The sequence below is a fragment of the Aquarana catesbeiana genome, linkage group LG02 (genome assembly GCF_042186555.1).
Source record: "Aquarana catesbeiana isolate 2022-GZ linkage group LG02, ASM4218655v1, whole genome shotgun sequence".
NCBI lineage: Eukaryota > Metazoa > Chordata > Amphibia > Anura > Ranidae > Aquarana > Aquarana catesbeiana.
This window is the reverse complement of record NC_133325.1, coordinates 540747495-540774894: the sequence shown is the minus strand read 5'-3', so window position 1 is coordinate 540774894 and position 27400 is coordinate 540747495. Positions and strand designations below refer to the sequence as shown.

Sequence of the window (27400 nt, the reverse complement as noted above, 5' to 3'; positions counted from 1 at the left end):
CGCCTCCTCTAGGGCACTCGTCCTACTGCCACTTTCTGTTTTCGGGGGGGTGGAGGGACCTTGATATCAGCCAGCCGGCTCGGCCCGGCCACCTCCTGGCTGAGACTTCCCTGTGTATGAAAAAGGGACATGGTTTTAGTTTTGGCATCATCAATCACAATCCTAAATTAGTACTCCCAACTAACATCTAGGTAACATCATTGATTGGACAAGCAGAAATATTTAGAGGAATGCTATACCTGGCTCAATCTGGGCTCCTCCACATGCGGCCTGGAAGGCCCAGGTTGGGCGTCAGAAGCCTCAGCCGGGGGGGAAGGAAGCGTGGAAGGAAGACTGGAGAGGGATGGCCTGGGTTCAGTCTGGCCTGCCAGAAAATGCAGCCTGTCGTAGTACAACATCCTGGGGACATAGATGTCACCTGCTGCTCCGGATCTCTGCGAATCAAGGACTTTATTGTGCTCCCTCAGATATGTGCTCCTCAGGCCACCAATGAAAATCTTTAAATAAGTGATGTCTGCCGTGGGGATCACCTGCTTCACAATTTCACACAATTGCTCCAGTGCTGCCTTCCTCTTTGCTTGGTTCTTGAAATGGGGGTGGGTAATCTCCCACAGACAGGGCAGCTCCCTTAGCATATCAATGAATAGTGACATGAAGTCAGTATCTCTCATTAAGATATCCATGTTCACTGCAAGACACAACACAAGACAAAGCCTAATGTCAGACCAAACTCTCCTAATCTTGTTACAATATAGGCCTCAATCTAGAAGCAGTATAGGCCCAAGTTTGTCTCTTACCTTCGTTCTTACGATCGGCGCGTCCAATGCTCCTTCCTCCGCTCACAGATCGTACGTAATACACACGCGTTATACACACTGCGCATGCGTGTAACTCCGCCCGCCCCTGACGTTCTTTCTAGTCTATTCCCCGCCCCTTTTCGTTCGGCGCAGTGGGGGAAGAGCATGATGGCGGAGTTACAACAGGTGCGTGATAATAATAATTCTAACAACGAGGAGGAGGCAAGCCCGGATCCAGGCACGTCCCGATCCAGAAGGAGATGTTTTAAGGCCACAAATATGTCGTTTGGGGAGATGTTGGAGATGGTAGACATCATGAAGAAGTCCGACTATGACGGAAAATATGGGCCTTACCCCAACCCCAACATCAGAAAGGCCAAAATCATTGGTAAAGTGGTCAGGAGTCTTGAGCGGAATTTCGGGGTACGAAGGTCTAAAGATCAGCTCAGGAAGCGGTGGTCGGACCTGAAGTTGAGAGAGCCAGAGCAGTACCGAAAGATCCGGAGAGTGCTGCAAAAAAGTAAGTAGTTGTGCTGTGTTCATATTCTTTCTGTCTTTATTCCGTTCGTTCTGCTCCATATGCTTTTAGTAATTGTAACGTTTAAAAAGGTCAACTTTAATGTTCATGGGCCCATTATTCGTTCGTATAAAACATTTTTCTTTCGGCCTCTAGAACACCATTGTTTAGGCCATATGCATTTTCCCACATTCTTTTTGGGCCTACTTGGATGCCAAATATTTGTTTGTGTAGATGGGTTTGTTACTAGAATGAAATGCCAACTAGATTGTGTGTAAGGAGAGGACACTGAGCAGCTGTTTTCACATCTGGACACTGGAGCACTAGTGTGGGACACAAGAACACCATTTTTATTAGGGGGGGCACACTGATGCTCCAGTGTATACTATAGGGGGGGGTTACATGTGTGAAGCTTGTACCAAACAGGTAAAGTATTGCAGCTTGACAAAGGGCAATAAAAAATATACATCTTGGAACTCGGCTAAAATAGACAATTGTACCCCACTTACGAGCAATGTTTCCTATTTCTAGTTCTGTCATCAAATATCTGTGTGCTAATTATACCATTTTTGTTTTACATAGGGGAGAAAAGACTCGGACACCCCTCATCCCAGGAGACCAGAGCCCCCCCCCCTCTGGAAGAAGGGGAAATACCAACCCAAGAAGAAGAGCAGGAGGAAGAAGAAGATGTGGTGGAGATTGGCACCCCAACAGGTGAGTGTCTGCGACCACAGGCTCAGGTAAAAGAGATGGATGTTGGCAGATTTTTGAGACCTGTTTTTTTTCTTCTTTATCTCTTTTTAGGTGATCGTGATCCAGAACGCTTTACATCTGAAAGTGCCCAGATACTCATCGGGGAGATCATGGGGTGTAATCTCCAATTGCAAAACATCCAGCAACAAATCAGTGATGTTATTAAAAAAAATAATAACATCATTGATGTTTTGGGGCGAATTTAAACCCCACAAAATCACCTGTTTTATCTTACTAAAATTTTTACAATGTTTAGAAAAGCCAAATTTGGAGGATGCACACAGTGTGCCAACATGTGCTATCTGCCATCACAGGAGATCAATGGACGCGTCTTGGGGGTGCAACCCCTTCCTCAATTATAAAGTAGCGTTGAGGAAGGGCTTGCTCCCCCAAAACACGTCCCTTGATCCCCCCTGATGGCAGATAGCACATGTTGACATTCGTAAATTGGTGTGCATCTTCCAAATTTGGCTTTTCCAGGGGTGATTTCCCCCCATCTGAATGCAATATCAAACACAGTTCCTAAATACTCATGTCTGATATAGCCTTCAGGTTTTACCTAATGTGAACTTTGTAAGTTCAAGTTTTTTGGCTTTCTTGTTGGTTTTACACAGGCCTGTTTTATCTGAAATGGATATTTCGATTTTTGATAATGCCCCCCCCCAAAAATTGTTATACAACAAACATGTTGTTTTGTTTTAAAAACCTTGCGTAAATGCACATGTGATTGTGCAGGTATAAAAAAGTGCCTTACTCAAGAATGTGTGGATTATTGTCTCAACACTACAACACTTTTGGGGTGATGTAATAGCTGTTTTATGCAAAAATGGGGGTTATTTCCTAAGGGCAAATACAGTTTGCACTACAAGTGCAGGTTCAGTGCAGTTGCAAGTGCACTTGTAGTGAAATGTGTTTTTGCATTTAGGAAGTACCAGCCAACACTATTCTTTATAAGGTTACCCAATCACGACATTTTCTGCACTCAACACATTTCTGTCAGGGTCAGCTCAAACAAACACAAGCAGTAAATGTCCACCAAGAATTGCTTTTGGTTGTTTTTTATTTGAAAAAGGTGTCACAGATTGTCTGGCATATTGATAGCCCCCTACCCGCAAAGAACTCCAGGTATCGTAACCGGACATCACGGGCACTCAGGGAGGGCAAGCCAGGACGGCCGCTTTCAAGCGCCGTCATTGTTGATGTATTTGGTATTCCGGCCTCAGGCCCAACTGAGCCAGCATAGTTGGCTGAATGTTTTCTTAAAAAATTATGGAGAACACAGCACGCCAGTATAATATGGTTCAGTTTATACTCCGCCATATGGATGGGTGTCAGAAATAGTCGGAACCGGCTGGTCAGGATTCCAAATGTGTTCTCCACCACTCTTTGGGCTCTGGCCAGCCGGTAATTAAAAACCCTCTGTTCCGGGGTGAGGGTCCTCATCGGGAATGGCCGCATCAGGTGGTCCCCCAGCGCAAACGCTTCATCAGCAACGAACACAAATGGGAGACCTTCAACATTGTCCTCTGGAGGTGGCAAGTCCAAGCTGCCATTCTGGAGACGCCTGTAGAACTCCGTCTGGGCGATCACTCCACCATCGGACATCCGGCCATTCTTCCCCACGTCCACATACAAGAAGTCGTAAGACACCACCGCCAACATCACTATACTATTAAACCCCTTGTAATTATTATAGTACGACCCCGAGTTGGGTGGTGGGACGATGTGGACGTGTTTCCCATCAATTGCCCCTCCGCAGTTAGGAAAGTCCCACCGCTGGGCAAAGTGGGAGGCCACAGTCTGCCATTCCTGTGGCGTGGAAGGAAACTGTTGAGGAAAAAACAATAAACATTACTATTTTTTCACAGAAACATGGCAAGCAGATTAGACACAAACATTATGGGTCAACCTCCAGATAGCATTTATTAAGGGGAATTTTACAACAACAAAGTATAAGGTACACCTATCATATTCCCCCTCCCCCCCCCCTCTCATGGGCCATTTCTAACATTATAGGGGGGGGGGAACTCTTGGACAGGTAACCCTCTTCACTTCATTGAGAGATGAATGCCTAAATACAGGGTATTACTTGGAACAGCCCCTCCTTAGTTACACTATTGGCAGCCCACTGGACAGGTAAGAAGTGTCATAATACAAAGATATAAATACACACTGTACACATTTGAGCACATTTGGACATTCTGCTATTACCTATCAAGATCATAATAGGATACAAGAACTTTAAACAGTACCATTGGAAATTATACAGGTAGGCCCTTGCACTACATGCTTTGGGGAATTCATCCATAAATCTGACCAGTAAAGAGATGGGTATAGTGTGTATGGGTTTGGCAAAGTCAGCAGATAGATGATTGAGGATAGAGAATTGGGATCAGCTGACTTAGCAGTTGGGGGGAGGGAGGGTTACAAAAAATTTGGGGACACCACAAAAAAAAGCCTCTGGCCCTCTGCCTGAATTTAAATCAAAAATAACATTTCCAAACATTTTAGGGGGTGTTTGGGGTAAAGCACTACTATGGAGCTGATAAAATACATTGTTAAGTGACTACATGAGGTGAATATAGGGCAGGAGACACCATGCTGGAGAGGTTATTGAAGGGCAAATATGTATGAAGGACCTAAATTAATAATTACATATAAATCCAGCATGCATGAGAACAAAGGGGACATTCACAGCATATTACAATCATGGTAATTAGGGAATGAGGAAAGAAATACAATATATTAGCAAACATTCAATACAATAAAATGTGATATTAAAGGATAAAAATCTAACCTTCATATACTCCTTCTGCAGGACCTGGATGATGGCAGAACAGGTCTCTGGGATAATGATCCCCAGAGCCTGGGGGGAGATGCCTGTCGAGAACTTCAAGTCCTGCAGACTTCTCCCTGTGGCCAAGTACCGCAAGGTAGCGACCAACCTCTGCTCCGGAGTGATGGCTTGCCTCATGCAGGTATCCTGCCTGCTAATATAGGGGGTCAGCGAAGCCAACAGACGGTGAAACACGGGGTCCGTCATCCTGAGAAAGTTCCTGAAATCATCAGGATTATTCTCACGGATCTCACGGAGCAAAGGCATATGAGAGAACTGGTCACGCTGAAGCAACCAATTCTTGGTCCATGAACTCCTCCCCACCCTGTTCATGGACTGGACTTGTGTCAAGGTCAGGACCCCAACACCAAGCCCCCGCACAGCACGAACTCTACGAGGAGTACGCATACGAAACATGGCTGCTCAGAACGAAGTAACAGAACGCACTGAAGAACAGCAAGGCCTGTGAAGAGCGACCTGAAAAACAGCAACGAGCAGACAAGATCACACAGAAAACTCCGATACGAACTGACTGCACGCACTGAAGAGCAGATACAAACCCACAAGCACAAACTGAACGTCAGAAAACGATCTGAAAGCCACGAGTCTGAAAAAGCGCGAATCATCTCTCACCAAACTTTTACTAACACGAGATTAGCAAAAGGAGCCCAAAGGGTGCCGCGCTTGGTTCTGAACCGGCCTTTTCTAGTCTCCTCGTACGTGGTGTACGTCATCGCGTTGTTGGCGATCGGAAATTCCGACAACTTTGTGCCACCGTGTGTAGGCAAAACAAGTTTGAGCCAACATCCGTCTGAAAAAATCCTAGGATTTTGTTGTCGGAATGTCCAAACAAAGTCCGACCGTGTGTACGGGGCATAAGACTGCGACTGTCACTGGTTAAATATGTTCACATGTTGTTGGAATTTAATAAAGCTGTGGCCTTGCCCTTTCCAACCTAATGATTGTAAGTGTCTTATTTAATGCGGTAAAGGGCAAGGATGGTGGGGAATTTGATCCCTTTGTGTACGTTAAGTGGGACCTAAGCCCATTGCGCCTCAGCAGTAGGGATGAGCCGAACACCCCCCGGTTCGGTTCGCACCAGAACCTGCGAACGGACCGAAAGTTCGCACGAACGTTAGAACCCCATTGACGTCTATGGGACTCGAACGTTCGAAATCAAAAGTGCTCATTTTAAAAACTAATTTGCATGGTATTGTCCTAAAAAGGGTTTGGGGACCCGGGGGACATGTATCAATGCAAAAAAACTTTTAAAAACGGCCGTTTTTTCGGGAGCAGTGATTTTAATGATGCTTAAAGTAAAAAAAAAAAAAGTGAAATATTCCTTTAAATATCGTACCTGAGGGGTGTCTATAGTATGCCTGTAAAGTGACGCGTGTTTCCCGTGTTTAGAACAGTCCCTGCACCAAATGTCATTTTTAAAGGAAAAAATCTCATTGACTTGAGGAAGTCAGGTATGACGAAACATGTCGGGGCGTGGCTGTACGGCATCTACTATTAGCAGTTAGTGACGGACGGGACGTGGCTGTGTATCTCCGCGCACCGGCGGGAGCTTTTGAAGGCGATAGAGGAGCTGCTTCCTGGGCTGGTGTGCCAGTAGGAGATCCACATCAGCAGAGCGTCAGCGAAGCGGGGTGAGAACCTATTCAACGCTGCTCTTTGGGGTCCGCCGCGACCCTCATTTCCACAGTGGTGCTGGGCGTTTCACAGAGGAGGATTGCGTTTGATTGGATCTGCAGTGTCAGTTTGGCTTGAATCAAGAGGTTTTTTTGTGAGTGTAATGATTGAAGTTTTAAGTTGAATGAATTTTATATGTTTTACGGTATCACACTATTGTGAGTCTTTTTATACATTGAGGTGACACTGGAATAAATAAGGAATCTGGATCTTTACCTTCATTTGATCAACTATATGCCCATGCCTTATTGCCAAAACACGAGAGTGTGAGGCATATTGAGCTGGTGAGTGTTGAATTCAAGGGGAGAGGAATCACTGACACTGAGTGAATTGGTGGACTGTCTCCAGATACTGCACATTTTCTTCACGGTGTTCTGTCTATGGATTCTTTATGGACTAAAATACCTAAATCTCACTTTTGATACAAATTGCGATATAAATTGCTCTGTGTATGGTACACCTTTATTGGCACTGTCACGATTTTCACTTGTACATTGATGAGATTTTTCATTTATGGTTTATATATATATATATATATATATATATTGTTTGCTACAGCACTAGATCACTTTAGTTTACAGAACCTTCTGAATACTAGATAGTATAAACACTGTCATTTAGCGCCACTTTTATTGATTCGCAGGGGCCGTTTATGGGCTCTTAGAAACAATAGAAAGATCTGCTCAGTTTATACTTTTAAAGTGGCAGCTTTGGATTAATTTTCATTAGGACGTTTGCTCACATTTTTTTGTAGGGGGCTAACACCCCTTTGCCTGGCATTTGGGCACAGTGGTGAGAACTTGGTGCAAAATTGGTGCAACAGCTCCAGGATGCATACCGCTGTGACAGATGTGAGCAGGTTGCCCTTCTGGAAGCTCGCATTAGAGATCTGGAGGAGCTAGTTGCAACACTGGGCAGAAAGGACAACCTTGAAGGGGGTCCTCTGCTCGCTGAGCAGGTGGTCAGTAGGGTTGATGTGGGGGGTGGAGGGGCAAGTCAGCATTATCAGATAGGAAGATGGGTTAATGTAGTTAGAGGGAGTGGAAGGGGCTCGCAGAATAGGAAGGCCAGTCCTGTGTTTGTGCATCAAAACAAATTTGCCAAGTTGGGTGAAGATGTGGAGGTGGCAAACACAGAGGTGGCAGCCCTAGATGTCACTGCTATCCCTAACAGCCGGGAGAGCAGCCCATCTAGTAAAGGTGGTGAGGGGAGTGCAGGTAGGCCTAGACAGTTGGTGGTTATAGGGGATTCTATAATCAGAAGGACTGATAGAATAATTTGTCGCCAGGATCGCCTCAACCGAATGGTTTGCTGTCTCCCTGGTGCTAGGGTTCGGCATGTGGTGGACCGGGTGGATAAATTACTGGGAGGGGCTGGGCATGACCCAGCTGTCTTGGTCCACGTTGGAACCAATGACAGTATACATGGAAGGTGGAGGCTCCTTAAGAATCAATTTAAAGAACTAGGCTGCAAGTTGAAGGGAAGGACCTCCAAGGTGATATTCTCTGAAATATTGCCTGTGCCATGCGCAACACAGGAAAGGCAGTGGGTGATTAGAGAGCTGAATGCATGGCTCAAGACCTGGTGTAGGGAGGAGGGATTTGGGTTTCTAGAGCACTGGGCTGACTTTTCATTTGGGTGCAACCTATATGCTAAAGACGGTTTGCACTTGAATGGAAGGGGGTCTGCTGTGCTGGGGGAGAGGTTTATAGGAAGGCTGGAGGAGTATTTAAACTAGGATTGAGGGGGGAGGGTGAACTAGAATTACATCAAGAAGACAGGTCAGTTAGGGGTCAGACATTAATGGAGGGTGGAATGGGGACAGATGGGGGGAGGGTTATGGCAGGTGTCAAGAAATTTCCCATGTTGCAAACAGCCATTGGAAACTGTAGTGCCATTTGTACTACTAAAAAATATATGAAAAACACCAGACCAAAATGTAATAATGCATTAAAGTGTTTGTTCACCAATGCCAGAAGTCTGCCAAGCAAAATAGGTGAGTTGGAAGCTCTGGTGCATGAAGTGAACTATGATGTAATCGGTATTGCTGAAACTTGGCTTCAATCCTCACATGACTGGGCTATTAATATTCCTGGCTATGCACTCTTTCGGAGAGACAGGGTAAAAAGGAAAGGTGGCGGGGTCTGTCTCTATGTGAGAAGTGATCTCAAAGCAAGTGTGAAAGAGGACCTGATTGATGGAGAGTGTGATGAGTCTGAAGCATTATGGGTGGAACTACATATAGATGGGCGTAGTTCAAAGTTAATCATTGGAGTTTGTTATAGACCACCCAATGTTAACGAGGAGGTGGAGACTCAGCTCCTTGCACAGATGGAAAGGGCTGCAAGGGCTGGGACAGTGATAATAATGGGAGATTTTAACTACCCAGAAATTGACTGGAGTAATGGCACTGCTGGGACAGTTAAAGGGCAAAAATTTATAAACCTAGTACAGGACAATTTTATGGTCCAGTTTATTGAGGCCCCAACTAGGAATGAAGCTCTGTTGGACCTGGTAATCTCAAACCATGCAGAGCTTATTACTAATGTGCAGATAAAGGAACACCTGGGTAGCAGTGACCATAACATGATTTCATTTGATGTTAGCTGTAAACAAGAAATACATAAGGGAAAGATTAAAACACTTAACTTCAAGAGAGCAAATTTTCCAAGGATGAGGGCTGCTCTCGAGGACTTAGACTGGGAGGGAATATTGGCAGCGATAAACATAGAACAGAAATGGGAATTCTTCAAAAAGACTGTTTGGGACCTCACTGCAAAGTATATTCCCATGGGCAATAAGTTTAAAAGGCTAAAAAGAAAACCTATGTGGCTCACGGTCAAAGTTAGAAAAGCTATAAACAATAAGAAAAGAGCTTTTAAAAAATATAAAAATGAAGGAACACTAGTGTCATTTAAATGCTACAAAGAATTTAACAGAATATGTAAAAAGGAAATCAAGGGTGCAAAAATTCAAAATGAACGAGAGATCGCAAAAAATAGTAGGACAAACCCCAAAAAATTCTTCAAATATATTAATAGTAAAAAGGTCAGGTCTGAGCATGTAGGCCCTTTACAAAATAATCTAGAGTGGGTGACTGGGGACAAGGAGAAGGCTAATTTATTAAATACTTTCTTCAGCTCTGTATATACAAAAGAGCATGGGGAAGCTCATGTCCATAAGGGGGGTGGTATTGACACAGCCCCCCAATGATCCACAATGGCTCAAAAGGGATATGGTCCAGAAATATTTAGACAGAATAAAGGTGGATAAAGCACCTGGACCTGATGGCATCCACCCACGGATCCTAAAAGAATTGAGCTCTGTAATTTCAAAGCCATTGTTCTAATTTTTAGGGACTCATTAATGACGGGAATAGTACCGCTGGATTGGTGCAGGGCGAACGTGGTGCCTATATTTAAAAAGGGATCAAAGTCTTTACCAAGTAACTATAGACCTGTTAGTTTAACTTCTATAGTCGGGAAGATACTGGAGCATTTAATAAAAGACCACATAGACGAGTTCTTGCTGGAAAAAAACATTTTAAGCAACAGACAGCATGGGTTCATGAAAGACAGAAGTTGTCAGACAAACCTGATTTCTTTTTATGAAGAGGTAAGTAAAACCTTGGACAGAGGGGTGGCTGTGGACGTGGTTTATTTGGATTTTGCAAAAGCGTTTGATACAGTTCCGCACACACGGCTCATGTGTAAGTTAAAGTCTACAGGCTTGGAAATATCAGTTTGTAAATGGATAGAAAACTGGCTAAAAGACAGAATTCAGAGAGTAGTGGTTAATGATTCTTACTCTGAATGGTCTAAGGTTATCAGTGGTGTACCCCAAGGTTCAGTGCTGGGACCCTTACTCTTTAATATCTTTATAAATGATATTGGATCTGGGATCAAAAGTAACATTTCTGTCTTTGCAGATGACACCAAGCTATGCAGTGGAATAACGTCCTTACAGGATGTCTCCAATTTACAAGCTGACCTCAATGCTCTGTCTAATTGGGCGACTATGTGGCAGATGAGGTTTAATGTTGAGAAATGTAAAGTTATGCACTTGGGGGCTAAGAATATGCATGCATCATACATGCTAGGGGGAGTACAACTGGGGGAATCTGTAGTGGAGAAGGATCTGGGGGTTTTGGTAGATCATAAGCTCAATAATAGCATGCAATGCCAAGCTGCGGTTTCCAAAGCGAGCAAAGTTCTTTCTTGTATTAAGAGAGGTATGGACTCCAGAGAGAGAGATATCATTTTGCCCCTGTTCAAATCATTAGTAAGACCTCATCTGGAATATGCAGTTCAGTTTTGGACACCAGTTCTCAAAAAGGATATCGGGGAACTGGAGAAAGTGCAGAGAAGGGCAACCAAACTGATAAGAGGCATGGGGGAGCTCAGCTATGAGGAAAGATTAGAGGAACTGAATTTGTTCACTCTTGAGAAGAGGAGAATAAGGGGGGATATGATCAACATGTTTAAATATATAAGGGGTCCATATAGTGAACTTGGTGTTGAGTTATTCACTTTACGGTCAACACAGAGGACAAGGGGGCACTCTTTACGACTGGAGGAAAAGAGATTTCATCTCCAAATACGGAAAGGTTTCTTCACAGTAAGAGCTGTGAAAATGTGGAATAGACTCCCTCCAGAGGTGGTTCTGGCCAGCTCAGTAGATTGCTTTAAGAAAGGACTGGATACTTTCCTAAATGTACATAATATAACTGGGTACTGACATTTATAGGTAAAGTTGATCCAGGGAAAATCCGATTGCCTCTCTGGGATCAGGAAGGAATTTTTTCCCCTGCTGTAGCAAATTGGAGCATGCTCTGCTGGGGTTTTTTGCCTTCCTCTGGATCAACTGTGGGTATAGTATTGGGTATATTGGATTGTACGTTTTTTTTTTTTTTTTTTTTTATGGTTGGACTGGATGGACTTGTGTCTTTTTTCAACCTGACTAACTATGTAACTATGTAACTTGAGAAGGGCGCATTGTTTTGGGTTTAATGTAATGTCGGGTCCTGGCAATATGGATGAAAATCAGTGAGACAAACGGCATGGGTACCCCCCAGTCCATTACCAGGCCCTTTGGGTCTTGTATGGATATTAAGGGGAACCCCACACCCAAATTAAAATAAGGAAAGGTGTGGGGCCACCAGGCCCTATATACTCTGAACAGCAGTATACAGGCGGTGCAAACAAGACAGGGACTGTAGGTTTGTTGTTAAGTAGAATCTCTTTGTAATTTTGAACGGGTACATTTTTAACGTGTTTAGCTCCAGCCAAAAAAATCTTTTTTAAGCTTTTTGGAAAACATAGGGAAGGGTTATCACCCCTGTGACATTTGTTTTGCTGTCTTTCCTCCTCTTCAGAAGATTTCACCTCACTTTCTGTCCCAATGGATTGGAAAGCATCAGTGGAAAGGAGAAATGTTTTTCCCATATTAACTCTTACAGGAGAGAATTTCCCTTCCTAGGGGTAGATTTCATCTCACTTCCTGTTGTCTCCTTCCGTTTGCAAGTAGGAGTCGTTTGTAAGTTAGTTGTTTGAAAGTAGGGTCCTGCCCTATATACTCAGCAGAAATTTGGGCCTTAGGTGTTGCTGTGGCCACAACACTGTAAGCCCTCACAGGGCCCTGCTGTGAAATATTAGATCAAGAATTGTAATTACATGCCCCTGTTGAACAGGAGCTGAAAAATTAGTCCTTAGGCACTGGTGCTGGTGCCACAACACTGCAACCCCTCACAAACACTCTAGTTGGAACGCAGGAACGAGCCCTGCTGCAAAGTATTGCATCAAAAATTGTAATTACACGCCCCTGTTAAACAAGGGCTGAAAAATTGGGCCTTAGGCACTGGTGCTGGTGCCACAACACTGCAACCCCTCACAGACACTCTAGTTGGAACGCAGGAACGAGCTCTGCTGCAAAGTATTGCATCAAAAATTGTAATTACACGCCCCTGTTAAACAGGGGCAGAAAAAATGGGCCTTAGGCACTGATGCTGGTGCCACAACACTGCAACCCCTCACAGACACTCTAGTTGGAACGCAGGAACGAGCCCTGCTGCAAAGTATTGCATCAAAAATTGTAATTACACGCCCCTGTTAAACAGGGGCAGAAAAAATGGGCCTTAGGCACTGGTGCTGGTGCCACAACACTGCAACCCCTCACAGACACTCTAGTTGGAATGCAGGAACGAGCCCTGCTGCAAAGTATTACATCAAAAATTGTAATTACACGCCCCTGTTAAACAGGGGCTGAAAAATTGTGCCTTAGGCACTGGTGGTGGTGCCCAGAACCAAAAATGTTCTTACAAGCTATCAGCGTGATGATTGAGGAGGAAGAGGATAATTACTCAGGGATAGTCACTCAGCATCAGCATAGGCAGTCTTTGAAGGGATCTGAGATTTTTAAAAAAATTATTCGGTTACATCAGCATCAGGTGCTTGGTAGCTGGTGGTGATCCAAGACTGATTCATTTTTATGAAGGTCAGTCGATCGACCGAGTCAGTGGACAGACGCACCCTGTGATCGGTTACCACGCTTCCAGCAGCACTGAATGTGCGTTCCGAAAGAACGCTGGATGCAGGACAGGCCAGTAGCTCAATTGCATACTGTGCAAGCTCTGGCCAGTGATCCATCCTCAAGACCCAGTAACCCAGAGGATTTTCGGTGGGAAAGGTGTCCAAGTCTGATCTTGCCCCTAGGTATTCCTGCACCATGTAAAACAGACGCTCGCGATGGTTGCTGGAACCGATCATACCTTGGGGCTGCGGACCAAAAAATTGTCTGAACGCATCGGTCAGACGGCCACCTTCTCCACCGCTCCTTCTTTGACTGACCGAAGCCTCAGCAACACGTTGTCCAGAAACAGGAGTTTGTAACCTCCCAGTCTCTGGAAACGCGTTGCACAGACCTTTCTGCAAGGCCTCCCGAAGATGTTTCATCCTCTGCTCCCTCTGCGATGGCAAAATAAGGTCCGCAACCTTACCCTTGTAATGTGGATCAAGGAGGGTTGCCAGCCAGTATTGGTCCTTCTCCTTGATACCACGAATACGAGGATCCTTACGCAGGCTTTGCAGGATCAGGGAGGCCATGCAGCGTAGGTTTGCTGAGGCATTCGGTCCGGAGTCCTCTGGGTCACTAAGGACAACATGGTCCGCAGCCACCTCCTCCCAGCCACGTACAAGTCCATGTGTTTCTTGGGACTGATCCCTTAAAGACTGCTGCTGATGCTGAGTGCCAGGCTCCACCTCCATACTGACACAATCTTCCTCCTCCTCCTCCTCCTCCTCCTCCTCCTCCTCTTCCTGTGTGATCGGCAGGCACGCAGGAACACTGTCTGGATAAAGGGGGCCTTGAGAGCTAAGGAAGTCCTCCTCTTCCTGCCTCTGTTCTGCCTCAAGTGCCCTGTCCATTATTCCACGCAGCGTGTGCTCCAACATGTGGACAAGGGGGACAGTGTCACTGATGCATGCACTGTCACTGCTCACCATCCTCGTGGCCTCCTCAAATGGTGACAGGACAGTGCATGCATCCCTGATCATGGCCCACTGGCGTGGGGAAAAAAAACCAAGCTCCCCTGACCCTGTCCTGGTGCCATAGTCGCACAGGTACTCATTGATGGCCCTCTGCTGCGTGTGCAGCCGCTGCAGCATGGCCAACGTTGAGTTCCACCTGGTAGGCATGTCACAGATTAGGCGGTTCTTGGGCAGGTTAAACTCCTTTTGGAGGTCCGTCAGCCGAGCACTGGCATTATATGACCGGCGGAAATGCACACAGACTTTCCTGGCCTGCCTCAGGACATCCTGTAAGCCCGGGTACCTGCCCAAGAACCGCTGCACCACCAAGTTAAGGACGTGAGCCAAACAGGGCACATGGGTCATTTGTCCCTGTCGGAGGGCAGAGAGGAGGTTGGTGCCATTGTTGCAAACCACCATTCCTGCCTTAAGTTGGCGTGGCGTCAACCACCTCTGAACCTGCCCCTGCAGAGCTGACAGAACCTCTGCCCCAGTGTGGCTCCTGTCCCCCAAGCACACCAGCTCAAGCACCGCATGGCATCTTTTGGCCTGCGTACTTGCGTAGCCCCTTGAATGACTACGGAGCACCGCTGGTTCCGAGGAAGAGGCCATGGAGGAAGAAGAAGAGGAGGGGGTGGAGGAGAGAGGTGTGTCACAATCATTAGCATTTTGGAGGCGTGGTGGCGGAACAACCTCCAACACTACTGCACCTTGTCCTGCATCCTTCCCAGCTGCCAGCAGAGTCACCCAATGCGCCGTGAAACTTAGGTAACGTCCCTGTCCATGCCTGCTGGACCATGAGTCAGCGGTAATATGCACCTTACCGCTGACCGCCCTGTCCAGCGAGGCATGGACATTGCCTTCCACATGCTGGTAGAGAGCCGGAATCGCCTTCCGTGAGAAAAAGTGGCGTTTGGGTACCTGCCACTGAGGAACCGCACATTCCACAAACTCACGGAAGGGGGCAGAGTCTACCAACTGAAAAGGCAGCAGTTGAAGTGCTAGCAATTTTGCCAAGCTAGCATTCAACCGCTGAGCATGTGGATGGCTGGGAGCAAACTTCTTTCGGCGGTGCAGCAGCTGGGGCAGGGAAATTTGCCTGGTACAATCTGACGTCGGTGTACCAAAATCAGATTGCCCACAAGTACTTGGCTGTGACACACCTAATTCTACACCTTCATTCCTCTCAGTGCAGGTCTCAGAGAGGACTGAAGGTCTAGTGGGGTTGGAAATCTCAGCTGATGAGGAGCAAGGAGAGGTCCTCTTTGTTCTTTGGTGTGGGTCTTTTAGATACGCTTGCCAACGAACTGCATGGCAGGTCAACATATGTCTGGTCAAGCATGTGGTACCCAAGCGGGAGATGTTTTGGCCACGCGAGATACGCTTGAGACATATGTTGCAAATAGCAGCGGTGCGATCTGATGCACTTGTCTCAAAAAAGGCCCACACCAAAGAACTTTTTGAATAACGCGCAGAGACTGCAGCGCCCTGCACATGTGGAGCTTTGGGGTGTGATGCAGTCAATGTGCTGCCCTTAGGCTGGCCCCTGGAGGGCATCCTGCCTTGTTGGTGATGTGCCGCCTCCTCCTCCTCCTCCTCTCTCCTATCAGGCACCCACGTTGAGTCAGTGACCTCATCATCCCCTCCCTCCTCATCACTGGAGCAAACCTGGCAGTATGCTGCAGCAGGGGGAGCATGACTGCCAGATTGCTGTCCTTCTTGGGCACCCCCTCTGTCCGTGCTCATGTTACTGCCTTCATCGAGCTCAGTATCATCATCAGAGCCTTTCAAACGCTGGGCATCCTCCTGGAGCATGTACCCAACACTGTGGTCAAACAGTTCGAGGGACTCCTCAGGAGGACATGGTGGGGCTAGGGAAGGAGTCACTGATGACATTGAGCCGAGGGAAGAGGCCGCTGCTTTGCCAGACAAAGTACCCTGGGCATGGGTGAGAGAGGATGAGGAGGATGAGGACGGCTTGGTCATCCACTCGACCAAGTCTTCCGCATGTTGCGGCTCAACATGGCCAGCTGCCGAAAAAAAGGCCAAGCGTGTCCCATGGCCACGTGCTGATGAGGATGCACCGTCTCCACGACCAGCACTAGACACAGAGCCTGCTTGCCCTCTCTTATTGGCTTGTGACTGTCTGCCTCTCCTTCTTGGCCTTCCAGACATACTAATGGCCTGTAGCTGCACTAAGCTGGGATATATATATATATATATATATATATATATATATATATATATATATATATGTACTGATACTGCAGCTAGCAAAATCAACTGCCTGCCTGTAGTATGAGAACACCACCAACCTTCTACAGGTAGCTTTAGCTGAACACTGTGAGGTGGACGCACCCCACTAACTTGTAGGTTTAGCTGAACACTGTGAGCAGGACGCACTGCACTAACTGTAAATAGTCTAGCTGCCTGACTGTGGTACTAATAGGATCAAAAGAACACCAGCAATTTTCTTCAGGTAGCTGTATTTACTGTAACAAGACAAGCCTGCCTGTCAGTAAGAAGATAACAGAAACGGATCTAGCTGAACACTGTGAGCAGGACGCACCCCACTAGCTTGTAGGTTTAGCTGAACACTGTGAGGTGGACGCACCCCACTAACTTGTAGGTTTAGCTGAACACTGTGAGCAGGACGCACCCCACTAACTTGTAGGTTTAGCAGAACACTGTGAGCAGGACGCACTGCACTAACTGTAAATAGTCTAGCTGCCTGACTGTGGTACTAATAGGATCAAAAGAACACCAGCAATTTTCTTCAGGTAGCTGTATTTACTGTGACAAGACAAGCCTGCCTGTCAGTAAGAAGATAACAGAAACGGATCTAGCTGAACACTGTGAGCAGGACGCACCCCACTAGCTTGTAGGTTTAGCTGAACACTGTGAGGTGGACGCACCCCACTAACTTGTAGGTTTAGCTGAACACTGTGAGCAGGACGCACCCCACTAACTTGTAGGTTTAGCAGAACACTGTGAGCAGGACGCACTGCACTAACTGTAAATAGTCTAGCTGCCTGACTGTGGTACTAATAGGATCAAAAGAACACAAGCAATTTTCTTCAGGTAGCTGTATTTACTGTAACAAGACAAGCCTGCCTGTCAGTAAGAAGATAACAGAAACGGATCTAGCTGAACACTGTGAGCAGGACGCACCCCACTAGCTTGTAGGTTTAGCTGAACACTGTGAGGTGGACGCACCCCACTAACTTGTAAGTTTAGCTGAACACTGTGAGCAGGACGCACCCCACTAACTTGTAGGTTTAGCAGAACACTGTGAGCAGGACGCACTGCACTAACTGTAAATAGTCTAGCTGCCTGACTGTGGTACTAATAGGATCAAAAGAACACCAGCAATTTTCTTCAGGTAGCTGTATTTACTGTAACAAGACAAGCCTGCCTGTCAGTAAGAAGATAACAGAAACGGATCTAGCTGAACACTGTGAGCAGGACGCACCCCACTAACTTGTAGGTTTAGCAGAACACTGTGAGCAGGACGCTCTGCACTAAATGTAAATAGTCTAGCTGCCTGACTGTGGTACTAATAGGATCAAAAGAACACCAGTAATTTTCTTCAGGTAGCTGTATTTACTGTAACAAGACAAGCCTGCCTGTCAGTAAGAAGATAACAGAAACGGATCTAGCTGAACACTGTGAGCAGGATGCACCCCACTAGCTTGTAGGTTTAGCTGAACACTGTGAGGTGGACGCACTGCACTAAATGTAAATAGTCTAGCTGCCTGACTGTGGTACTAATAGGATCAAAAGAACACCAGTAATTTTCTTCAAAATACTGTAACAAGACAAGCCTGCCTGTCAGTAAGAAGATAACAGGAACGGATCTAGCTGAACACTGTGAGCAGGACACACTGCACTAAATGTAAATAGTCTAGAAGATAACAGGAACGGATCTAGCTAAACTGAATACAGTGTATATATATATATATATATGCAACACCTGGGATGCATATATATAGACAATACACTTTAAGTGCAGCTAACTGACTGACTGTCCTGCCTAATCTGCTAACTCAAATCAAATGTCACTGTCTGTCTCTCTCTCTCAATGTACGCCGGAACACACACTACACAGGGCCGCCGTGCAGGCGGCCTTATATAGTGTGGGGCGTGTACTAAATCCCCTGAGCCATAATTGGCCAAAGCCTCCTTGGCTTTGGCCAATTACGGCTCTCTGTTAACGCGGCGCTGTGATTGGCCAAGCATGCGGGTCATAGTGCATGCTTGGCCAATCATCAGCCAGCAATGCACTGCGATGCCGCAGTGAATTATGGGCCGTGACGCGCCACACGAATTTGGCGCGAACGACCCATAAAGTTCAGAATTCGGCGAACGACCGAACAGCCAATGTTCGAGTCGAACATGGGTTCGACTCGAACACGAAGCTCATCCCTACTCAGCAGTCAAGGTGTTCTAAGACTTTGAATGAAAGGTGTTATGAGAGTTGTATGCCATTTTGTACCATCCAATTTTCTTTGTTTCTTTTTCTTTTTTTCTTTCTCTCAGAGATTGTGGTTTTTTTAACATTCTGCTAAAACTTTTGTGAATCAGTCAGTACTGCTGAGACCTTGACGAAGGGGACATACCCTGAAAGCTTGTCCTGAAAAATTGCACGTTAGTGCAAATAAAAAAGTATCACAGACAGTACTCGATTGTTTCTGTGTACTAATATAGCTACAATCACCTCAAGCTCTATTATACCAAAATGTTTCAGTTAGAAAAGGGGAAAAAAATATGTCAGGTACACATACACTGCTTGTGGGGTCCCTGGTGTAGGTTGCATAAGCAACAGTATTGAATCCTAAATCTAAAATAAAAAAAGATTGATGTTGGAAGAACATCAGCAGTCTGCTTACATACTGTGACTGTGTATATGCATTATACCTATCTATCCGGTAGGTGGCGCTTATATTGTGTTATTTATGGTAAAGTAATCAGAAGAAGTACAATCCTTATTGTGTTGTATGCATTTGTTTGTGTTCTCCTCCAGTTCCATGATGATAAAAAGCATATAATTCTCCATGAAAGTAAAGCTAATTGCTGAAACAAGAAGCTTCCAGCTCATAATTATTCAATAACCTGCTAATAGGTTATGGGCCCAGGCATTGGAGAGGACACTACAGGCACCCAGCAACACCCCAGGCACTGGAAAAATAATTTTGCAAGTCTGTGAGTACTGTATGCAAGCAGCTGAAAGATGGCAAGCAATTAAGTTGTGAAGTTTACAGTTGCAAAGCTGAACAATGCCAATTACCAGCTATGGAAGTTTAAACTAGAAATGTTTCTGAACAAGGATGACTTGTGGCAAGTGCTGAATACAGACTGAGCCACAAACAGAGAGATGGAGGAATGGGATAGAAAAGATAGGCAGGCAAAAGTGATTATAAGCTTGCTAGAGGTAGATGACCAGCTTATCCACATAAGAACAGAGAAAACGGCCAAAGATATGTGGACTTCATTACATGAGCGTTCAAATCTAAACAGCAAACTGTTTTTGCTACGAAAGTTATACAAGATGAGACTAGAAGAAGGCCAGCATATGTGTAACCATGGGAAAGCTAAGCTAGAGATCATAGAGCAGATACGCACCATCAGAGAGGACATCAAAGATAACCATACTGTTGCCCTGCTCCTCTGCAGCATTCCACAGACATATCCTGCTCTTATTAATGCTTTAGAAACCGCACCCAAGCAGGAATTAACTGGAATATGTTAAAGGGAAATTAATCAATTAATATGACAGAAGGAAAGAAAATATGCACCATGATGACAACGCTCCTAAGATGTACAAAGGCACAAAGTACATCAAAGAAAGCAGAGCCTGTTTTTCATTGTAAAAGGACCAGTCACTTTAAAAAGGACTGTTCTATCTGGAAAACCGAGCTGTGAAAGCTAGAGCTATCCACAAAAGAAAGAGTCAAAGCAGCCACAAAGGAAACTGCAGACACATCATGGAGTGGCACCTTTAAAGTAACACAGATCGGCAAGCCATGCGGCTGGTGCATAGACTCAGGAGCGACATGCCACTGTGACAAGACCAGACATAGCCGCAGCAGTGGGCATAATATGCAGAAAAGTCTCAGCTCCCTGTCAGCATGACTGAAACGCAGTAAAAAGAGTGATGCTGTACCTCAAAGGAACAATTCAGATGAAGTTATGGTTACCAGCAACATCACATCCAAAACTGGTCGGATATGTGGATGCTGATTGGGCCAGGGACTGCACAGACCGCAAATCCACAAGTGGACTCATCTTCCAGTATAAAGAAAAGGCAAAAGGCTAACCTATGTTGGAGGGGAATGCCACATCCAGTAATCGACACAAAAGTACAAAGGGTTCCCCTAAATGAACTTTTAAGGCACTCAATTTGTATTGTATATGAAAAATATATAACCAGGTATACAAAAATATATAAAAGTAAACAAATTTTATTTGTAGAAAAACATTAAAAACAATCATAACGAGACATTGATAAGTCTATACAGTGCGTATATATATATATATATATATATATATATATATATATAACGCCATAAGAGAGTAAATAACAAGACCTCCTCACACCCAGCGCGTTTCGGTATATCTATCTAGTCCTTCAGGGTGGTAGAGAAATGGGAGGAGTTCATATACGATTGGTTGATAGAATGATTTAACAATGCTTCGTTGGTTCACATAAAAGCTTGCAATTAGAGTAGCACCACATATTTGAGCTGGTGGGATGGCTGTCTTAGGATAGATAATAGAACATCAAGGTGATCTATGTCGAAAGGGAAGAGTATTGGTATCCTTGGGAGAAGGGGGTTCCTCCTGCACTCCACAGCGGTGGTACGGCCCAAGGAATACACTGAGGCAAAAAGGGATCCCTTTGTTAGAGGAGAGTTAGAAAGACCAGTCGCACGACCCAATCCAGCAAAATAGTGCCTGTTAACAATGAAGCATTGTTAAATCATTCTATCAACCAATCGTATATGAACTCCTCCCATTTCTCTACACCCCTGAAGAAGGACTAGATAGATATACTGAAACACGTTGGGTGTGAGGAGGTCTTGTTATATACTCTCTTATGGCATTATATATACGCACTGTATAGACTTATCAATGTCTCATAATTGTTTTTAATGTTTTTCTACAAATAAAATTTGTTTACTTTTATATATTTTTGTATACCTTGTTATATATTTTTCATATACAATACAAATTGAGTGCCTTAAAAGTCCATTTAGGGGAACCCTCTGTACTTTTGTGTCATCTTCCAGTATGGGGAAGGAACCATAAGTTAGTCTAGTCAAAAGCAACCAACTGTCAACTGAAGCAGAGTACATTGCAGCAGCAGACGCGTTTCAAGAAGCAACATGGATTTGTCAACTTTTTGTGGACATTGGGTTAGAAATGTCAAAAATAATTCCCATTTGTGAAGACAACCAGGGATGTATAAAGCTTACACAATCAGAAAGGGTCAATCCTAAGACCAAAACACATTGATGTTAAATATCACTTACTGAGGGAAAATCAAGAGCAAGGTGTTATTGACATTCAATACTGCCCATCAGAAGAGAGGACTGCCGATGCACTCACCAAGCCTTTATTGAAGGAACGTAATAGTTATTTCCAGAAGAAGCTGAATGTAATTTGACAAAGCACATGCTGTTGAGAAACGGTGTTGGAAGAACAACAGCAGTCTACTTACATACTGTGACTGTGTATATGCATTATACCTATCTATCCAGCAGGTGGCGCTGCAGTATTATAGTGTGTTATCTATGGTAAAGTAATCAGAGGAAGTACCGTCCATATTGTGTTATATGCATTTGTTTGTGTTCTCTTTCTGTTCTATGATGATAAAAGGCATGTAATGTATTTCTCTATGAAAGTAAAGCTAATTGCTGAAACTAAGAAGCTTTCAGCTCATAATTATTTAATAACCTGCTAATAATTGATAGGTGTCTCCCCACTCCTAAATATTTAACACTGATTATGTTTAAGTGCTCCAACTGCCATAATATAATATTTCTTCCTGAAAGTCACATACAGTATCTCACAAAAGTGAGTACACCCCTCACATTTTTGTAAATATTTTATTATATCTTTTCATGTGACAACACTGAAGAAATTACATTTTGCTACAATGTAAAATAGTGGGTGTACAGCTCTACAGTGTAAATTTGCTGCCCCCTCAAAATAACTCAACACATTAATGTCTAAACTGCTGGCAACAAAAGTTACTTAAGTGAAAATGTCCAAATTGAGCCCAAAGTGTCAATATTTTGTGTGGCCACCATTATTTTCCAGCACTGCCTTTACCCTCTTGGGCATGGAGTTCGCCAGAGCTTCATAGGTTGCCACTGGAGTCCTTTTCCACTCCTCCATGACGACATCATGGAGCTGGTGGATGTTAGAGGCTTGCACGCCCCCACCTTCCGTTTGAGGATGCCCCACAGCTGCTCAATAGGGTTTAGGTCTGGGGACATGCTTGGTCAGTCCATCACCTTTACCCTCAGCTTCTTTAGCAAGGCAGTGGTCGTCTTGGAGGTGTGTTTGGGGTTCTTATCATGTTGGAATACTGCCCTTCGGCCCAGTTTTCGAAAGGAGGGGATCAGGTTCTGCTTCAGGTTTCCCTCAATGAACTGTAGCTCCCCAGTGCCGGCAGCACTCATGCAGCCCCAGACCACGACACTCCCACCACCATGCTTGACTGTAGGCAAGGCACAATTGTCTTTGTACTCCTTACCTGTTCGCCGCCACACACGCTTGACACTATCTGAACCAAATAAGTTTATCTTGGTCTCATCAGACCACAGGACATGGCTCCAGTAATCCATGTCCTTAGTCTGCTTGTCTTCAGCAAACTGTTTGTGGGCTTTCTTGTGCATCATCCTTAGAAGAGGCTTCCTTCTGGGACGACAGCCATACAGACCAATTTGATGCAGTGTGCAGCGTATGGTCTGAGCACTGATGGGCTGACCCCCAACCCCTTCAAGCTCTGCAGCAATGCTGGCAGCACTCATATGTCTATTTCCCAAAGACAACCTCTGGATATGACGCTGAGCTCTTAAGTCGACCATGGCGAGGCCTGTTCTGAGTGGAACCTGTCCTGTTAAACCGCTGTATGATCTTGGTCACCGTGTTGCAGCTCAGTTTCAGGGTCTTGGCAATCCTTTTATAGCCTAGGTCATCTTTATGTAGAGCAACAATTCTTTTTTTCAGATCCTCAGGGAGTATTTGCCATTAGGTGCCATGTATAACTTCCAGTGACCAGTATGAGATAGTGAGAGTGATAACACCAAATTTAACACACCTGCTCCCCATTCATACCCGAGACCTTGTAACACTAATGAGTCAGATGACAAAGGGAGGGAAAATGGCTAATTGGGCCCAATTTGGACATTTTCACTTAGGGGTGTACTTTTTTTGCTAGTGGTTTAGACATTAATGGCTGTGCGTTGAGTTATTTTGAGGGGACAGCAAATTTACATTGTTATACAAGCTGTACACTCACTACTTTACATTGTAGCAAAGTGTAATTTATTCAGTGTTAAACAAAAAAATACTTGGGGGGCACACCTTAAAAAATACATTGAAGATGGTGCAGCCATAAAACCATACAAGCAGAGCAAAATATTACAGCACACACAAAAAAAATGACAATTTACTCCTGCAAGGCTATTTAAAACACCTGAACATTTTAAAAAAATATGGGGAATTGGTCACACTATATGGTGCTTAAGCCCACTTACTGCGTCAAAGTACCCCATTATCAGTGGCTCCTACGCTATTCATAGAATGAAAGATCCTGCGTCTCTGAACCATGGGAGAAATACACTCCTCTATATGGGAGAAATAAAGGACTCATCCTATATCACAGGTGGACACTAATAAGAGGTAATGGCGGGGGGATGGGGTGGTTCTATGAATAGCGTAGGACCCACTGATAATGGGGTACTTTGATGCAGTAAGTGGGCTTAAGCACCATATAGCCATATGGTGTGACCATATCCCCATATTTTTTGAAAATGTTCAGGTGTTTTAAATAGCCTTGCAGGAGTTAAATGTAATTTTTGTATGTGTGCGCTGTAATATTATGTTCTATTTCTTCAGTGTTGTCACATGAAACGATATAATTAAATATTTACAAAAATGTAAGGGCGTATACTCATTGTTGTGAGATACTGTATACATCAATACCTTTTTTTTCATGAGCATGCATCTAATGTGATCTGTGGTGCCCTGGGACATTGTACTTATGTCGGCACTTAGAGGGCACTTTATTCTCTTGTTCTTACATCAATGTTCTTGTTTCCTCTTCCAATTATCCTATATTAACATTTATTAGTCATACATCTGAATGTTATTACCCTTTTTCTAATGTTTTTTTTCTCTCACACTAGTTGTGTTCCAGTTACCAAAGGATTGGAGTGAACTTCTACTTAGCAGATGTACAAGGTAATTAAAACCCAGTGAACACTTAATTGATAGATAATTCAGGGTCACTTGATAAGACCCAGCTTATGTATGGATTGTCCAGGAGAATTGATAGTGTCTCCTGGAGATAAGGATGGCATGAGGGTGTTTGTCCATAAAACACACATTTGGTCAAAATTATTGTGTATGCTTATGTCAGGGAATGATTGCGTCAGATTTTGTGATCACCATCTTATTTCTACAGGTGATGTCCTTCCATCTCCCCAGTGATAATATTGAAGGACTGGTCCAGTCATACAGGGGTTTTTACAGCAAGTGGAAAAAAAATTGCAGTTGCAATAGTCAGAAGGTTTATCATCAATGGGGCAACCATACACAACACATTTTTTTGCCTGAATGTCACATTGGGCTGTCAGACCAAGTCATGTGTTGCTGCATCTAGAATTATTTTATACTCACACATATGCAGTAGTGCACACCACCACCACCGATAACTGCATGTGTTTAGACATGTTTTTTGTGGGATTTAAATGTGCATGTTTTTGCTCATTAATTATACAAAGTGTGGGAGAAGCATTCAGAATAGGGATTTCTATTGTGTAAATGCATTAAAAATATACAAAAACTGCAGGATACATGCATTTTTATGCATTTATATTATTATTTAATTACTTTATTTCAATGTGCCCACTTGATGCATGCACCAAATTGATGTAAACTTGCAACTACTGATAGGCAAATCTGCCCAGATTCTTGTACAAAATTCTGCAAATCTGAATTTAGAGGCAACTTCTGTTGCAGTCAATGGGGGGTACATTTTGTTGTTAAATTCTGACCCACAAAAAAAAAAAAAAAAGAAAACCTCAAAATACCACACCTAAAATAAAGCCCACTATTTCTTTAAAAGGAAGCCTTGCAGAAAGAAACAAAAAAGGTTTAACCTAAAATAAAGGTGTAACAACATTAAAAAAAATGAGAGCTCCCTTTGGTCCATCTAAGGCTGATGACCACAGTTCAAAGAGCATGCAGTGCATTATGGTTTTTGAAAAGAAAATGCTCCTGGGTGAATGTATGCAAAAATGAGTTGTGATCTCAAATCTTGAACCCACAGGTTTCACCTGGTACTTATGGTAGCGGTGAACCCAAACCATATCCCTTACTCACTATATGTGAAAGGGCAAACAGTACTGTTGGTAACATTTGCAAGGTTTCATTGAATAACAATTGAATAAATGAAATTTCGACTTGAACTGCATGTTGATGCATTAAATTGCTTTACTGCAGTAAAACAGACAGGCATGAAAGGGCTGAAGACATGATTGCATGATTTTACATGCATGCTTACCATTGTAAAAAATCAGATCTCCTTTCTATAATTAACTATGGTAGTTGTTTCTGATGCATTCACTTGTTATGGGAATACATACAAATTATCCTTATTCAGCCTATAAATAAGTGTTTGTTGTGTTTGGTAACGTACAGAATCGGCAGTCTTATTAAGAAAATATTAATTTCACAGGACTAGTTTTTCACACATGTATTCTGTTTCAGCTCAAGTATATGATGACATCGAACAAGGAGGAGTTTTTGTTGAGGGAGGTCTCAATCGTGATCATATATTTCTCACTGTACATGATGCTGTGCTATATGCATTGGCCAACTATATTGGAACAAAGCATGAAACCTACATAAAGGAGGTAGGGTTCTGATGTTGATTTTCATGTATCAAATAATTTGAATTATTAATTTAAATGAACAATATTTACAATTGATAGGATTGTTGTTATGATGGTAAAACTGGGCTTGGCAATTTGGAGCTATTCACACCTAAATACACATATTGCCATACCTGGGAACTTTTGAAGAGATTGTGTATGTGTGTGTGGAAAGCTAATAGAGTTGTGCTATGCCAAACCTTAGGTGTGGACAGACTGTGCTGGTAGGGGCTTAAAATATAGGATACAGAGTCTACAGTAAAATACAAATCAATATAAAAACTCCATTTGTAATTCAATGCAATGTTGAGCACCCAGACACATTTTGCAGACAAAACCATGAATTGTATAGGTGTAACCAATAAAGTCACAGTGTTGCACAAGCAAGATCACTTGCATGATACCTTAACCCTTTCATGCCTAAGCCTATTTCTGACATTTGGTGTTTACAAGTTAAAATCCGTATTTGTTGCTAGAAAATTACTTAAAACACCCAGACATTATAAATATTTTTTTAGCAGAGAATCTAGAGAATAAAATGGAGAATATGGAGAATAATATTTATAATGTCTGGGTGTTTTAAGTAATTTTCTAGCAAAAAATACGGATTTTAACTTGTAAACACCAAATGTCAGAAATAGGCTTAGGCATGAAAGGGTTAAGGTATCATGCAAGTGATCTTGCTTGTGCAACACTGTGACTTTATTGGTTGCACTATTTTATGTCACAAGGTATTTGTGCAGCTGTGTTTTAAATGCAACTTTTTGGGAAAAGGGACACTTTCATGAATTTTAAAAAACGATGATGTTATGCTGAGTAAATAGATACCAAACATGTCACGCTTTATAATTGCACGCACTCGTGGAATGGCGACAAACTACGGTACCTAAAAATCTCCATAGGCAACGCTTTACATTTTTTATACGGTTACAAGGTTAGCGTTACAGAGGAGGTCTAGTGCTAGAATTATTGCTCTCACTCTGACAATCGTGGCAATACCTCACATGTGTGATTTGAGCACTGTTTACAAATGCGGGCGCGTCTTCCGTTTTCTTTGCTGCGCGAGCTCGCGGGGACAGTGGCGTTTCTAAACATTTTTTTTTCTTATTTAT

General features: G+C 43.8%; 1 protein-coding gene across 2 annotated transcripts in view; it reads left to right on the top strand.

Annotated features, from left to right (window-relative positions):
• SLC26A9 (solute carrier family 26 member 9) overlaps positions 1–27400 on the top strand; it is a 659312-nt gene that overhangs the window by 597160 nt on the left and 34752 nt on the right. For both annotated transcript variants that reach the window (XM_073615875.1, XM_073615876.1), the window contains exons 18-19: positions 24540–24594; positions 26125–26270. In XM_073615875.1, coding sequence (XP_073471976.1) covers positions 24540–24594; positions 26125–26270 — 201 coding nt within the window. The remainder of the gene's footprint in view (positions 1–24539; positions 24595–26124; positions 26271–27400) is intronic.